Raw genomic sequence first — 13,783 nt, forward strand, 5'->3', positions numbered from 1 at the left:
ACTCTCTGAGAAATAAGACCTTTTATTCTTACAGATATTTAAATAAGGAAAGAGGGAACACAAATAGATTTTGTTCTTCAAGGTAATTATTAGACATTTTACAATGTTAAAGAGGTTAAGCTAGTTATGAAAACTTGGGTCCATCATTTCCTGGCCTCTTGACTAAGATCGAGTGAAAATTTGGGTCTGTATATTTTGAACTTTTTAATGCTTTTTTTAGGCTTGAAGCTATCAATATTTCTCCTATCATAAGCTACCACACTTACCACAAAGGGTTAAATAAGCAACATATATTATATTTCTGTTTCAATTCATTTTAAGATGTTGTTCAAAAGAAGAATGCTCATTAAGATAATAGCTATTCACCGCAGAGGTAATGAAGTAATCAGAGGTAATAAAATAGGTATAACATTAAATATAACAAAGTCTTTGACTGAAGTTATCATTAATGCAAGAAAGGTTAATCTCTAAAACTGAAGCTGATAGGGGCGCCTGGGTGGCTCAGTGGATTAAAGCCTCTGCCTTCAGCGTAGGTCATGATCTCAGGGTCCTGGGATCAAGCCCCGCGTCCGTCTGTCGGGCTCTCTGCTCAGCAGGAAACCTGCTTCCCTTCCTCTCTCTCTGCCTGCCTCTCTGCCTACTTGTGATGTATGTCAAATAAATAAATAAAATCCTTAAAAAAAAACACCTCAATCTGATAATAATTAAAATATAGAGAGATTAACTATCCATATTCTATCCTACCAAATTATTTATTACATTACTAATGAAACTACATTGCATTCTAAATCTCCCTCAAAGTACCCAATCAAGTTTTCTTCAAAACATGATTATAATGTCAAACTTATTTAAAGCTATAAAATGCCAGGTATTAAGTAAAGATGCTTTAGAAATGTGGTAATAAAGGGTATTAAAAATTAAAACTATATAGGTATTCATGACAGTTTTAAAAAGATGCTCCAATCCTATTAATGATCTTATTTCTTTAGATCATATCTCCTCAAATACAGAAAGCAAACATAAACCTTCAATAATTTGATGGAACTAGCCCTAGACAATAACCAACAGTTCTAATTCTTTGTGTACCAATCAAATTTCTGTCTGATACCTTGGTCTCCAGAATGGACCCAGCCAGCAAAGGAATGAGGTATGCTAATAGCGGGCTTTGGTCTTTGAATAGGTATATCTTACAAGGAAAATTAGATAAGGCAGATTTCCTTACTGTAAATTGAATTTTTTAAGAGTTAGTTAAACCTGATTTGTTTATTTCTTTTGTTCAGTCATTTCTGGTTAAATAGCAGTAAGCTGTTGGACCTATAAAACTTTTCAACAGGACCCTGGGCCCACAGTGATTATACAGATGAAGTAACACTAAGACCCTCTTGAACAGCCATCTTTCAGGTCTTACTTTGCCTATTTAATGAGGTGTCAACAAAAGGAAGAAAATATTCCTGCTGTTTTCATGAGAGCCACAGGGTCTCAAACATTTATTTTTTATCTTAGTCACTCTCTAGTTCCACTAGAATGGGAATTCAAGGCTAGATCCCTCTGTGTATCTTCAACCCTGCAGGGCAGTGTCTCTGAAAAGACTCTCCTTCAACTACTGTATTAGTGGTATCTGGGATGCTTTTTTAGATTCAGTTATGCTCAAAGACCTCTGCTGGTGGGATCTGGGGAATTTGCATTTTTAAAATATAGCCTTTCTTATGTACCTTAAAGAATTAAGAACCATTGCATTGGGAGGAAAATAGACTACAAGGAGTTGTGCTAAAATCAGAGATGCTCAGGGCGCCTGGATGGCTGAGGGGATTAAGTTAAGCATGTGACTTGGTTTGGTTCAGATCAGGTCATGGTTTGAGATTCAGCCCCACATCAGGCTCTGCACTCAGCAGAAGTCTGCTTCCCCTCTCCCTTTTCCTCTGTTTCCCTCAACCCGCCCTTTCATGTGCATATGTGTGCATGTTCTCTCTCAAATAAATAAATAAATAAATAAATCTTTTAAAAAATAATGAAATCAGAGATGCTCCAGGTTGAACTGAAGTTCTAATCATTCATAATTGTTTTAAATTTTCAAGAAAAATATAGCTTACTTGAAAACTTGTAGCATGTCCTATATGTCAGAGAATTTACTAAAATAAGAGATATTGTGGACCTGGACAGTTATATTCCAATAATTTGCTTACTGATCAACATTGCCATTAGTTTTGTGTAAATGATATGAAACTGTCTTGGAAAAGTATTCTTGTGACACTACAGTTACAGAGTATGTATCACATATACAGAGAAATCAGCTTTCTATTCAGAAATAATTGCTGACAAAATAAGGAGTCATTTTAACTAAATAATCTAATATAATCTTAGAAGCAAAAATATAATAATTTGCTTTATCAGATTAATGGAAACATCAATATTTTACTACCAGCATATTGTATTTAATACAACTGTTTGTGCTCTGGACAATTAAAATAATGAAAAATAAGTAAATCCAAAGGCAATATAGGACATTAGGTTTGTTTCTAGATATTACAAATGGCATTATGTGGAAGCTGTTTGAATGTTAACTAACCAGATCAACAAGGGGAAAAAATGATAATTTTGCCATCAAATACTATATTTTAGATATGGCTATTGATATAGATATCATTATGTACAATATTATAGCTATAGGAAATAATTATAGAGAAGTGGCTCAACAGGACTTGAATTTTCACATCGAAAATATTTTGATGTTATAATTCATCACCTTTATATAAAAATGTTCCCAGTTTGAGTCAGAATATTTGAAATTTCTTTGGATGTAAAAATTTAGCTTGTTTAGATATTCAAGACTATGACAATATCTTGAAATTTGTGATTTATATGATAAATATAAACATTTGACTTAGTGTTTCATGTTCAACATATTTTTTTAAATAATTTATTTTTTTTAAAGATTAGTTCTCAGATCTGTATAAATTAGTAGTGCCATGGGTTGGCCTTAAGTTCAAATGTAGCCTTATAAGAGTCTATGATGAATATATTAGAAAGTGCTGTAAAAAGTTGACTCATATTGGAAATGAAGTATAAGAATACTGTGAGATCTCAACATTAGTTTTTCCAGCTGGGCTCCTCCTAGCAAAGGGCTGAATCAATATTTCATTTAGTGAAAACTTCCTGGTGAATACTCTGTCACTTAAGAGACTCTATTCATCATTAATGAACGAAACACATTCCCAAAGGAGATTCCAAACTAAGTCTGTAGATTAAGTTTTAAAAAGAGAATTTTTTAGTACATCAGTTTTGTCCATGTTATCACTGGCCAGACATAAAAGTAAGAAGCCAATTGGAAAAATCTATAACTAATCCTTTTGTTGGTATCAAGGGGTTATGTAAAGTTCATTGGAACATACTGCTTAAAGTTTGACTCGATCCTTTCATTAACAAATCCATATTTTATGGATTACTGGATTTTATACCCTTTAGATAACTAAATCTCTTCTTGAAATTATGAAAGCTGTATTAGGCCAACTGATCAAAGTGAAATTTGATAAGCAAAATTTTCAAGTTGGTATGAGTCTAGTCTAATAAAGTTCATTTAAACATAAAAATTCTAATACTTAAATAATTGTACATCTATAAGTACTAATTTTTTCTTTCAATATTATTTCTAACTAAATATTTTCTTTAAAACTGTAAAGTATATATATTTAGTTAGTATATTATGTATTAGTTTAGTACTAAGTGTGTATATATATATATATTTAGTAGTATAGTAGTAAAATGTGCATATTTATCTTTAAAATATAAATAGATTTATATCAATATATTTCTCTATCAGCCTATTTGATTCAACAAACTGTTTATTCTTGATGCAAAAAAATAAATAAATTCAAAGATTATTCAGGATATATAGGTTTGTTTCTAGTTACTGCAACTGACAACATGGCAGCTGTTTAAATGGAACTGATATCAAATCAGCAAGAAAATTCATGTTCTATTTGCTCAACGCCTAATAGAAAAACCATGCTCCCCCGCAAAACAACTTGCTCTGAATAATGGGCACAACCACTTATTTCTGTTTGTCATCGTAGATTTGGTCTATATAGCTACTGAGGGAAATTAAGACATATACTAAAAACAACCCACCAGGTATTTTCATTATAAATAAAATGGCCTGCCAAGCAGAGACTTTTGAACATAGTTACACCCACTTTTTGTAAGGGAAGTTTCACTCTAAGGTTTGCTATCTAAAAATGAGGACCCAAAGGGGCACCTGGGTAGTTCAGTTGGCTAAGCATCTGACTCTTGATTTCAACTCGGGCATGATCTCAGTGTCCTGGGATCAAGTCCCATGTTAGGTTTGGTGCTCTGCCTGATCCTCTCCCTCTGCTCACTCCCCTCGAGCATTCTCTCTCTTTCTCTCTCTCTTGCTCTCACTTTTTTTTTTTTAGATTTTTTTTTAATTTTATTTTTTTAGTGTTCCAAGATTCATTGTTTATGTACCACTCTACCTCTCAAATAAATAAGTAAAATCTTAAAAAATAAAATAAAATAATAAAAATAAATGAAAATGAGGAGGTCTAAACCTGGGGATTAGGGTTTTAAACCCTAATGTAAGAAAAACACAGCCCCAGAACTTGAGCTAGTATATCTAGATGGAGATCTTTACTACTTCTATGCCAAATGAGAGAGTCCTTTTCCCAGCTGGCAATAGAAACATATTTAGGGGGCCCTTAGTAATTTGTCCTGAGATCAGTTTTTCAGGAAACATGAGAAACTTGACAAACATTATAGATCCCTAAAAGTCAAAGAACCCTAGCTGTAGAACTGACATTGATAATTACTACAAATCAATAATAAAATCAATTGTCAATTTATAGGTAATAACACTTTCAATCACTAAAGTGAAATTTAAAAAATTCAATAGAAAAATGAGAGGGTCTTAAACATGCATTTTTTTTCAAGTTTTTACACATTATAGTGTAAACTTCTGTAATGTATTCCTTCAATAAATAATTTTGGTCATCTATGACATATATATGTCATATATATGTATATCATATACATATATATTATACATACATATACTATACACACACACACACACATATATAGTTACCTAGGAAAATAAAAATATCTATGTAAAAATAAACCATCAGATACTTTCATTATAAATAAAACCACCTGCCAAGCAGATTATTTAGTAATTATTTAGACACAATTACTCTTCCTTGTGCATGGAAATTTTCACTCTAAGGTCACTCTTCTAGCTCTAAACTAGAAGAATCTGTACAATAATCTGTGACCACTTCCACTACTTAATTTTAGCCCTCCTTTTTTTTTTAAGATTTTATTTTTATTTATTTATTTTTCCTAGATCATTATTATTATTTTTTTAATTTCTTTTCGGCGTAACAGAATTCATTGTTTATGCACCACACCCAGTGCTCCATGCCATATGTGCCCTCCATATTACCCACCACCTGGCTCCCCCAACCTCCCACCTCTTGCCCCTTCAAAACTCTCAGATTGTTTTTCAGAGTCTATAGTCTCTCATGGTTCATCTGCCCCTCCAATTTCCCTCAACTCCCTTCTCTCCATCTCCCCATGTCCTCCATGTTATTTGTTAAGCTCCACAAATAAGTGAAACCATAGCCCTCTTTTAATGCCTGGACTCTCTAACAACATTTAATTTGGCTACTTTCCCTAATCTCTTATCACTTTGTTGCTGAAAAAAAAATCTTCCCCAAGCACTATTTTCCTTTTCAAACAACTATTCAAAATTTCTCTATAGGTCCTTAAAAACAGTGGCTAACATTTGCCAACTGTGTTTATGCTAGGCACTACTATAAATTGCTTTTATGCAGCAACATATTTAGTCCTCACAAAGACTACTGGCATACTCTGGTGGCTGTGTTCTTCTCTACATTTTCTGGCCTCTTCTGCAGTTAGTTAGACCTTATGACTGGTTACAGCTAGTAGAATATGAGAGGAGAGATCGACGCCACTTTTGAGAGCAGACTGGTTAAATGTCCATTATTCTTTCTTTGTGGCCTCTTTCCCCTCCCTCACCAGAATCTACTACCTAAAAAAGTCAGATTACATTGAAGTTACAGGACACAGAGCCACAAAATGGAAGTATTCTAAATTTCCAAGTCTGCTTAGATTAGAGAAGCCAAACTTACATCAGATACAATATAAGCAATAAATAAGCTCCTATTTATGAAACCACATAAATCTCTGGGTTCGTTGTTGTGTGGTACAACATATATTACCTTAATGGATAAATCCTGAGGTAGCTACTATTATTATGATTATGAAGACACTGAGACACAGCTAGATTAAGTAATTTGTGCAAGGCAAACAGCTAGGAAGTGGTGGAACTAGATGCACCTGACCAGTTTATTCGCAAGGCCCATACATATTTCTAGTATGCTACAGGCTCTCTACATGACCACTGGATAAAGGAGACTTGTTCACAATCTAGTGGCAATATATCATGTGGCACAGTAAAGTATTTAAATTTCAGGCTTTAGAACTCAGATCCCTTCCCTGACACTTACGTCACAGCTGGGCAAATCACAAGGAATCCAAGCTTCAGTAAATACCTCTGTAAAATCGGAATAATAATTACAGAATCCAACTCAGAGTTGCTGTGGAGTAATATGTCTAGATAGTAGGCCATTCTCTGACCTACTGTAAATGCACGCACTTGATTTCTTATTTCCTTCCAAAGATATTTCCCCCTATGTCTGTCTCCTTTACAACTGAATAGACCACAGCCTAACCTTGCCCTTTGCATTCCCTCCTTTTCATTGATATTTCCTCTATCGGAAGTGGAGTTTTTTTTTCCTTTTGAATTTGATTTTTAAATCTTATCAAACTTTTGATGTTTAACCCAAAGTCTGACTCTGCAGCAAAGATATTTTTTTCTTCATCACAGTAAATTAAAGTGGGATTTCTAAAGCATATGTGTTGCCTACAATAATCATCTGACTTTGGTGTTAGGTACTGAAATGTAAGAGTCAAAGAGCACAAACTGAAGTCAGATTTCATGGGTTTGAATTCTGGTTCTTCCATTAGCTAGCTGTGAGCATGTTATTTAGCCTTTTCATGACTCTGTTTCCCCTGTAAAATGGGAATACTACCTAGCTACTTTATCAGGCATATTGTAAATATTAAATGAGAACAGTGCTGGGCACAAGGTAAACACTATGACAGGGTTTGCTGTCACTATTAGTTTTCATGGCTATCATTTGTCACATACATTTTATATCCTATCAAGATTATAAACATGGTTTAAAATCATGGAGTGCACAGAATTTCCTTTATAGTGTCCAAAATGTTGGGACAATGGCTGGATATAGTAGGCATACACTGAATATTTGGTGATTTAATAAGAGCCTATATAGTGTGGTTAGCCTTTGCATGGAAAATAGATTTCTGAATGTTTACCATGTTCCAGGAATTGTGCCCAACAAAATATGTGTCTTATCCCATTCAATTATCATAACTACCCCCATAAGATAGGTACTATTATTATTTCATTTTACCAGTGAGGTTCAGAGACATAGTTAAGTTGCTACTTGTCCAGGATCACACAGTATATGGAAGGAATAGGATGTCCTTGTTTAAAAACACAGTGATTTCCAAACTTTAGTGTGCATCAAATCATCCAAAGGGCTTATTTAAACACCCATTACTGGGACACCTTGGTGGGCCAGTCATTAACTGTCTGCCTTCAACTCAGATCATGATCCCAAGGTCCTGGGATCAAGCTCCCTGCTCAGAGGGAAGCCTGCCTCTTCCTCTCCCACTCACCCTGCTTGTGTTCCCTCTCTCATTGTCTCTTTCTGTCATATAAATAGAATTTTTAAAAAAGAAGAAGAAGAAGAAACACAGATTACTAAACATCATCCCTAGTTTCTGATTAAATGAGTATGGACAATGTCCAAGATTTTGCATTTCTAACAAGTGTCCAAGTGATGATGATGAAGCTTGTCTAGAGATACACTTTTGAAAACCACTTCACTAGGTGATAGTCTTTCCTCTATACTACACAACTTAAATGGCACCTAGAAGCAAATGTTTCTAAAGTAGAAGTTGACAAGTTCCATTTAAAACATGTAAAAACACACCAGGTTTCCCTAAAAAATAGTGTAACTTTAGAAATTTATGTAGAAACTGAGCTTTAAAGAAAACAGAAAAACCTTTTCTGGCAAAGATAATAACTCTACACAAGCTATCAAAAAGTAGCAAATTACACAAGTATTTGACTTGGTATAAAAATGCTATTTTCTTTAAAAAAAAACTGTTTTCTTAATGAAAGACCAATTAACAAATTCAGGAAATCAATACTTATGGAAAGAGAGTGTCAGAGGTTTGCAGTGGCCTCAGAAAAGGGAAGGAAAGAGACTACTTCCTAGACTCTCTTATCTTGTTCTACAAGTGGATTAAGTCAGATATAGGAATTTTAAACATGACCAGATCATTGGCTCTACCATAACATACATTCCTTTGGAAGTCTTCAGAAAGGCAAAGGAAACAAAAGCGAAAATAAACTTTTGGGACTTCATCAAAATCAAAAGCTTCTGCACAGCAAAGGAAACAGTCAAAAAAACAAAGAGGCAACCCACAGAATGGGAGAAGATACTTGCAAATGACAGTACAGACTAAAAGTTAATATCCAGGATCTATAATGAACTCCTCAAACTCAACACACACGAAACAGGCAAACATATCAAAAAGTGGGCAGAAGATATGAACAGACACTTCTCCAATCAAGACATACAAATGGCTATCAGACACATGAAAAAATGGTCATCATCACTAGCCCTCAGGGAGATTCAAATTAAAACCACATTGAGATATCACCTTACACCAGTTAGAATGGCCAAAATTAACAAAACAGGAAACAACATGTGTTGGAGAGGATGTGGAGAAAGGGGAACCCTCTTACACTGTTGGTGGGAATGCAAGTTGGTGCAGCCTCTTTGGAGAACAGTGTGGAGATTCCTCAAGAAATTAAAAATAGAACTTCCCTATGACCCTGCAATTGCACTCCTGGGTATTTACCCCAAGGATACAGATGTCGTGAAAAGAAGGGCCATCTGTACCCCAATGTTTATAGCAGCAATGGCCACGGTCGCCAAACTATGGAAAGAACCAAGATGCCCTTTAACGGACGAATGGATAAGGAAGATGTGGTCCATATACACTATGGAGTATTATGCCTCCATCAGAAAGGATGAATACCCAACTTTTGTAGCAACATGGACGGGCCTGGAAGAGATTATGCTGAGTGAAATAAGTCAAGCAGAGAGAGTCAATTATCATATGGTTTCACTTATTTGTGGAGCATAACAAATAGCATGGAGGACAAGGGGTGTTAGAGAGGAGAAGGGAGTTGGGGTAAATTGGAAGGGGAGGTGAATCACGAGAGACTATGAACTCTGAAAAACAATCTGAGGGGTTTGAAGTGGCGGGGGGTGGGAGGTTGGGGTACCAGGTGGTGGGTATTATAGAGGGCACGGATTGCATGGAGCGCTGGGTGTGGTGAAAAAATAATGAATACGGTTTTTCTGAAAATAAATAAATTAAAAAAATTTAAAAAAAGAAACAGGCTCTTCCTGCCTGTGGCCACATATCATAGAAAAACCAATTCAGGACAAAGAATCAACTGCTTCGGCCCTAGGATCAGATATCACAACTTTCTTTTCAATGATGTATCCTTCCTTGTCTATATTTTATTCATAAATGTCTTATTTTTACTACCTGATCAAACTGATAAGAGTAACAGATTTGATCCGAACTCTGAGGATTCTGAAACAGGTTTTCCACCTGAATTTCAGTACATATTTGCCTTTCACTATACTTAGTGTGTTACCAAACTTATCTTGCTAAATTAGGTTGTAAGTCCTGTCTATTCTTGACTTCTTCTGTCTTCATGTACCCATAACTTTATATGATACAAATGTCAAATGTATAATAAATCATGTTAAACTGTTTTACAAATGAATGCTGCTAGACATAAAAAGAGAGAAGATCAGATCAGAATCATCAGTAGTACTAGAGGAGGGGACATATGCAAGGTCTTTCAGAATTCTGGGATTTAATTCATCTGGACCTGGGTAAATGAGTAACGTTCTGAGGATGTATAAGAGAAAACCACATAAGGCCAAGGACAAGAACCAGAGAGAAGCAAGAGGTAGAAAATTAACAGGAATCTATATAGGGCCGGGAATAATTCTTACCAGCCAAAGATGAAAGGATATCTATAAGAGGCACCAGGGAGTCAGTTCCAGAGCAGAAAAGCTAAACTGGCACTAGTCTAAAGATTTCTTTGAGACTTCCCTAACAGAACTTAAAAACAAGCTTTAAAAGCATCTCACTAATTTCAAGTAACTTAGCTGCTGTACATCAGAAGCAAAATAGATGTTGCCTAAAGAAAAAGAACAAAATTAAGAAACCAACAGTACCAAATTTAAGGTGTCCAGAATACAATCATAATTGACTAAGCATGCAAGAAGCAGAGCAACATGAGCCAGAATTGGGGGGAAAAAATCAACAAAACTAGACGCCAAACGATACAGATAATGAAACCAGCAGACAAGGATTTTGAAACAGCTATTACAAATATTCTTCATATGTTCAAGGTGATTCAGGAAAACATGAGCATGATTAGGAGAAAAACTGCAGATATTAAAAAAATAAATAAATAAAATTTTTACATGAAAAACAGTAACTGAACTCTGAACGTATTAAGTTTAACAACAAAATAAATATGTTAGAGGAAAATATCAGGAAGTTTGAAGATACAGCAATAACTGTCTAGAGTGAACTACAGGCAGAAAAAAAGGCATAATATATAGAAGAACAGAACAATAGCAACTTCTAGAATATATCAAGTGGTCTGATATTGGTGAAATTGGCATCCTAGTTGTACAAGAGAGGAAGGAGGCAGGAAAAATGTGTGAAAAAATAATGGGTGAAAAATTTCTAAATTTTATGGAAATGACAAATTCCTCAGATTCAAGGGTTCAATAGATCTTAAGAAGAGTAAATCTATATAAAACCACAGCAAAACACATTATAATCAAAGTGCTGAAAACCACTGATAAGATAAACTTTCGAAGTCTCCAAAGAGAATGTCAGCAGACTTCTCATCAGAAACAATGAAATCCATTAAGGAGCAGGGAGATACTTTTAAAGTCTGAGGGACCCAACTGACTGCAAAGGGGCATGACATAATTTTTTTAAGGTGGTACAAATGTTAATATCTTACTTGTGGTGGTTTATATACCATATTCATACTCATAAATAAAACTGACAAAGTTTGTTTTATGAAAGTTATCTCAAAAATGCTCATCAGGAAAAAAAGATGCTGGTCAATTTGGGGGAAAATGATGTTAGCACAGTATGAGAATTTCAGTTTAGAAACATTTTTTAAAGAAGAAAATTCATCTAAAATATTACAAAACATTTTATTTTCTATTACGACTAAGCACTGCAACATTTCAAAGAGAGGCATGGATTCACATAACCTTACAAGTCATACTTTAATAGACATCAAGTCTCTTTTGAGTTACAGAGAGAAAAAAATAATTTTAATCACATAGTGAGCTATGTGATTTAGATAACATGTAAAAAGTAATTCCCAATAAATGCATTTTCTATAAATACAAGCCCCAAGTTAACCTTATACTAAAATTGTCACATAATCAATGGTATGGATCAAAATAATCATTTTAAATTTGCATAGCTCATACATTTGCAAAAATTATTTTAGGTTGAAGATATTTTTAAAAGTAATATTGCATGGAGCACTGGGTGTGGTGAAAAAATAATGAATACTGTTTTTCTGAAAATAAATAAATTGGAAAAAAATACAAAAAAAAGTAATATTGCAAAAATTTCTCATTTTGAGTAACTTTTAAATTATTTTTGTTACCTTTTCCCAAGCAATGAATATACATGAACAATTTTCATCAAACTGTGTTCTCTGCAACTATAATAAAGTATATAATAGGGTGCAACAATATTTCTCACCTCCAGTTTATTTCTTGAAGAAGTGGGTTTCCAGTGATAGACAATTCATGGAGAGAATAGCATGCATCAAACCACCTAATGGCACTTGTAAGATCTATAGAAAATAAACAATAAAAATCATTATAGAGGGTAATTACAGAGAAAGAAAAATAATCATAAATCAATGACCACTTATTTACTGGCTAGGTATTAAAGTTATAAAAAATATTTATTTTGCAGAATACAATATGCTTTTAAAAAGAGACTATGCTAAGAACACAGATTCTGGGGGCACCTGGGTGGTTCAGCCATTAAGTGTCTGCCTTTGACTTAGGTCATGATCCCAGGGTTCTGGGATCCAGCCCTACATGGGGCTCCCTGTTCCGTGGGAAGCCTGCTTCTCCCTCTGTCACTCTCCGTGCTTGTGTTCCCTCTTTCATTATGTCTCTCTCTTTTTCAAATAGATAAATAAAATCTTTAAAATTACATATATTTTTTAAAAAATTAAAAATTAAAATAAAAGAGCACAGACTCAGCTGTTAGAATATATATTTCTCCCATTTAGCAGCTTTGTGAACCTATGCAAACCATACAATTGCTTTGTAATTCAGGCTCATACCTATCTTATTGGATAAGGGTTAAATGAGGTAATGTGTGTAGGGCTTAGAAGAGTTTTTGCCAGAGTTAGCATGAAATCTGAAAAAGTGAAATCTGAAGTAATAAGTGGTAAAACTGAACACATACTTAGAGTTACATGGACCTATTTTACTTTCAAAAGTAAGAATAGTGGGTCAATCTAGGGTACAATACAGAGTAATTTATAATAAATTGTTCTTCCACAGAAAAATATCATAAAACTAGACAATACATAGGAAGCACTTGTTTTTAAACCTTACTCTGAGAGAAGGGAAACATACCTGGTGAGCCTACAATCACAGGGGTTTTCTGTCTGAATGCAGTTTACCACTTCAGAGCAGTGAGACCAAATAAAGAATCTCTTTTGCTGACTGAGGAGGCAAATATTAGAACAAGCGGGAATTGATAAGGAAAAGTACTGACAAGAAGCTGTGTATATGTATATTGTGAGGAGGGAATTGGGGAAGAAGTCTATGTGAAGATTCACCACAGGTCCACAGACAAGTGTGAGGTGTCACACACACAGGGAAAGGTCGAAAAACTGAGCAGAAATCACCAGCTGTAAGGCTGAAGGCTGAATGATGACAATAAGTTCAAGTAGTAGTAGAAGGCACTGGAGTCTCAGCCTAGCCGAAATGAGACCTAATTGAGTATCTCACAGATTGAGCTACAATCCAGAAAGACTATGCAGTAGGAGTGAACACTTTGCCTTGGGGTAGGGGCATGAACTGAGTTAAAAACTAAAATGGCTTGTCCTAAGAGTGAATGAAATTAAAGAAGACAGGAAAAAAAAAAAAAAAACAATACCCATAAATGCTTTAACTGCCTGCCAGAACTGAACATAACTACCTTTAAAAGGAAGACAACAATTTCTACTCACTAAACTGTATTATATGCAACGTTCAATAGATAGTTAAAAACTACTAGACATATCAGGGCACCTGAGTGGCTCAGTTGGTTAAGCATCTGCCTTTGGCTCAGGTCATGATCTCAGGGGACCTGGGATGGAGCCCTCCACTGGGCTCCCTATTTAGTCAGGGTCCTGTTTCATGTGGGCTCCCTGTTCAGCTTCTCCCTTTCCTTTTGCCCATCCCCTGTGCTTGTGCTTTCTCTTTCTCAAATAAATAAATAAAGTCTTTTT

At 34.7% G+C, this 13,783-nt stretch overlaps 1 protein-coding gene across 1 annotated transcript in view; it reads right to left on the minus strand.

Moving 5' to 3' along the window:
* LRRIQ1 (leucine rich repeats and IQ motif containing 1) overlaps positions 1–13,783 on the minus strand; it is a 195,320-nt gene that overhangs the window by 125,743 nt on the left and 55,794 nt on the right. The window contains exon 13 of the mRNA XM_044228184.1: positions 12,028–12,121. Within this exon, the coding sequence (XP_044084119.1) occupies positions 12,028–12,121 (94 nt within the window). The remainder of the gene's footprint in view (positions 1–12,027; positions 12,122–13,783) is intronic.

The sequence above is a fragment of the Neovison vison genome, chromosome 12, assembly GCF_020171115.1.
Source record: "Neovison vison isolate M4711 chromosome 12, ASM_NN_V1, whole genome shotgun sequence".
NCBI lineage: Eukaryota > Metazoa > Chordata > Mammalia > Carnivora > Mustelidae > Neogale > Neogale vison.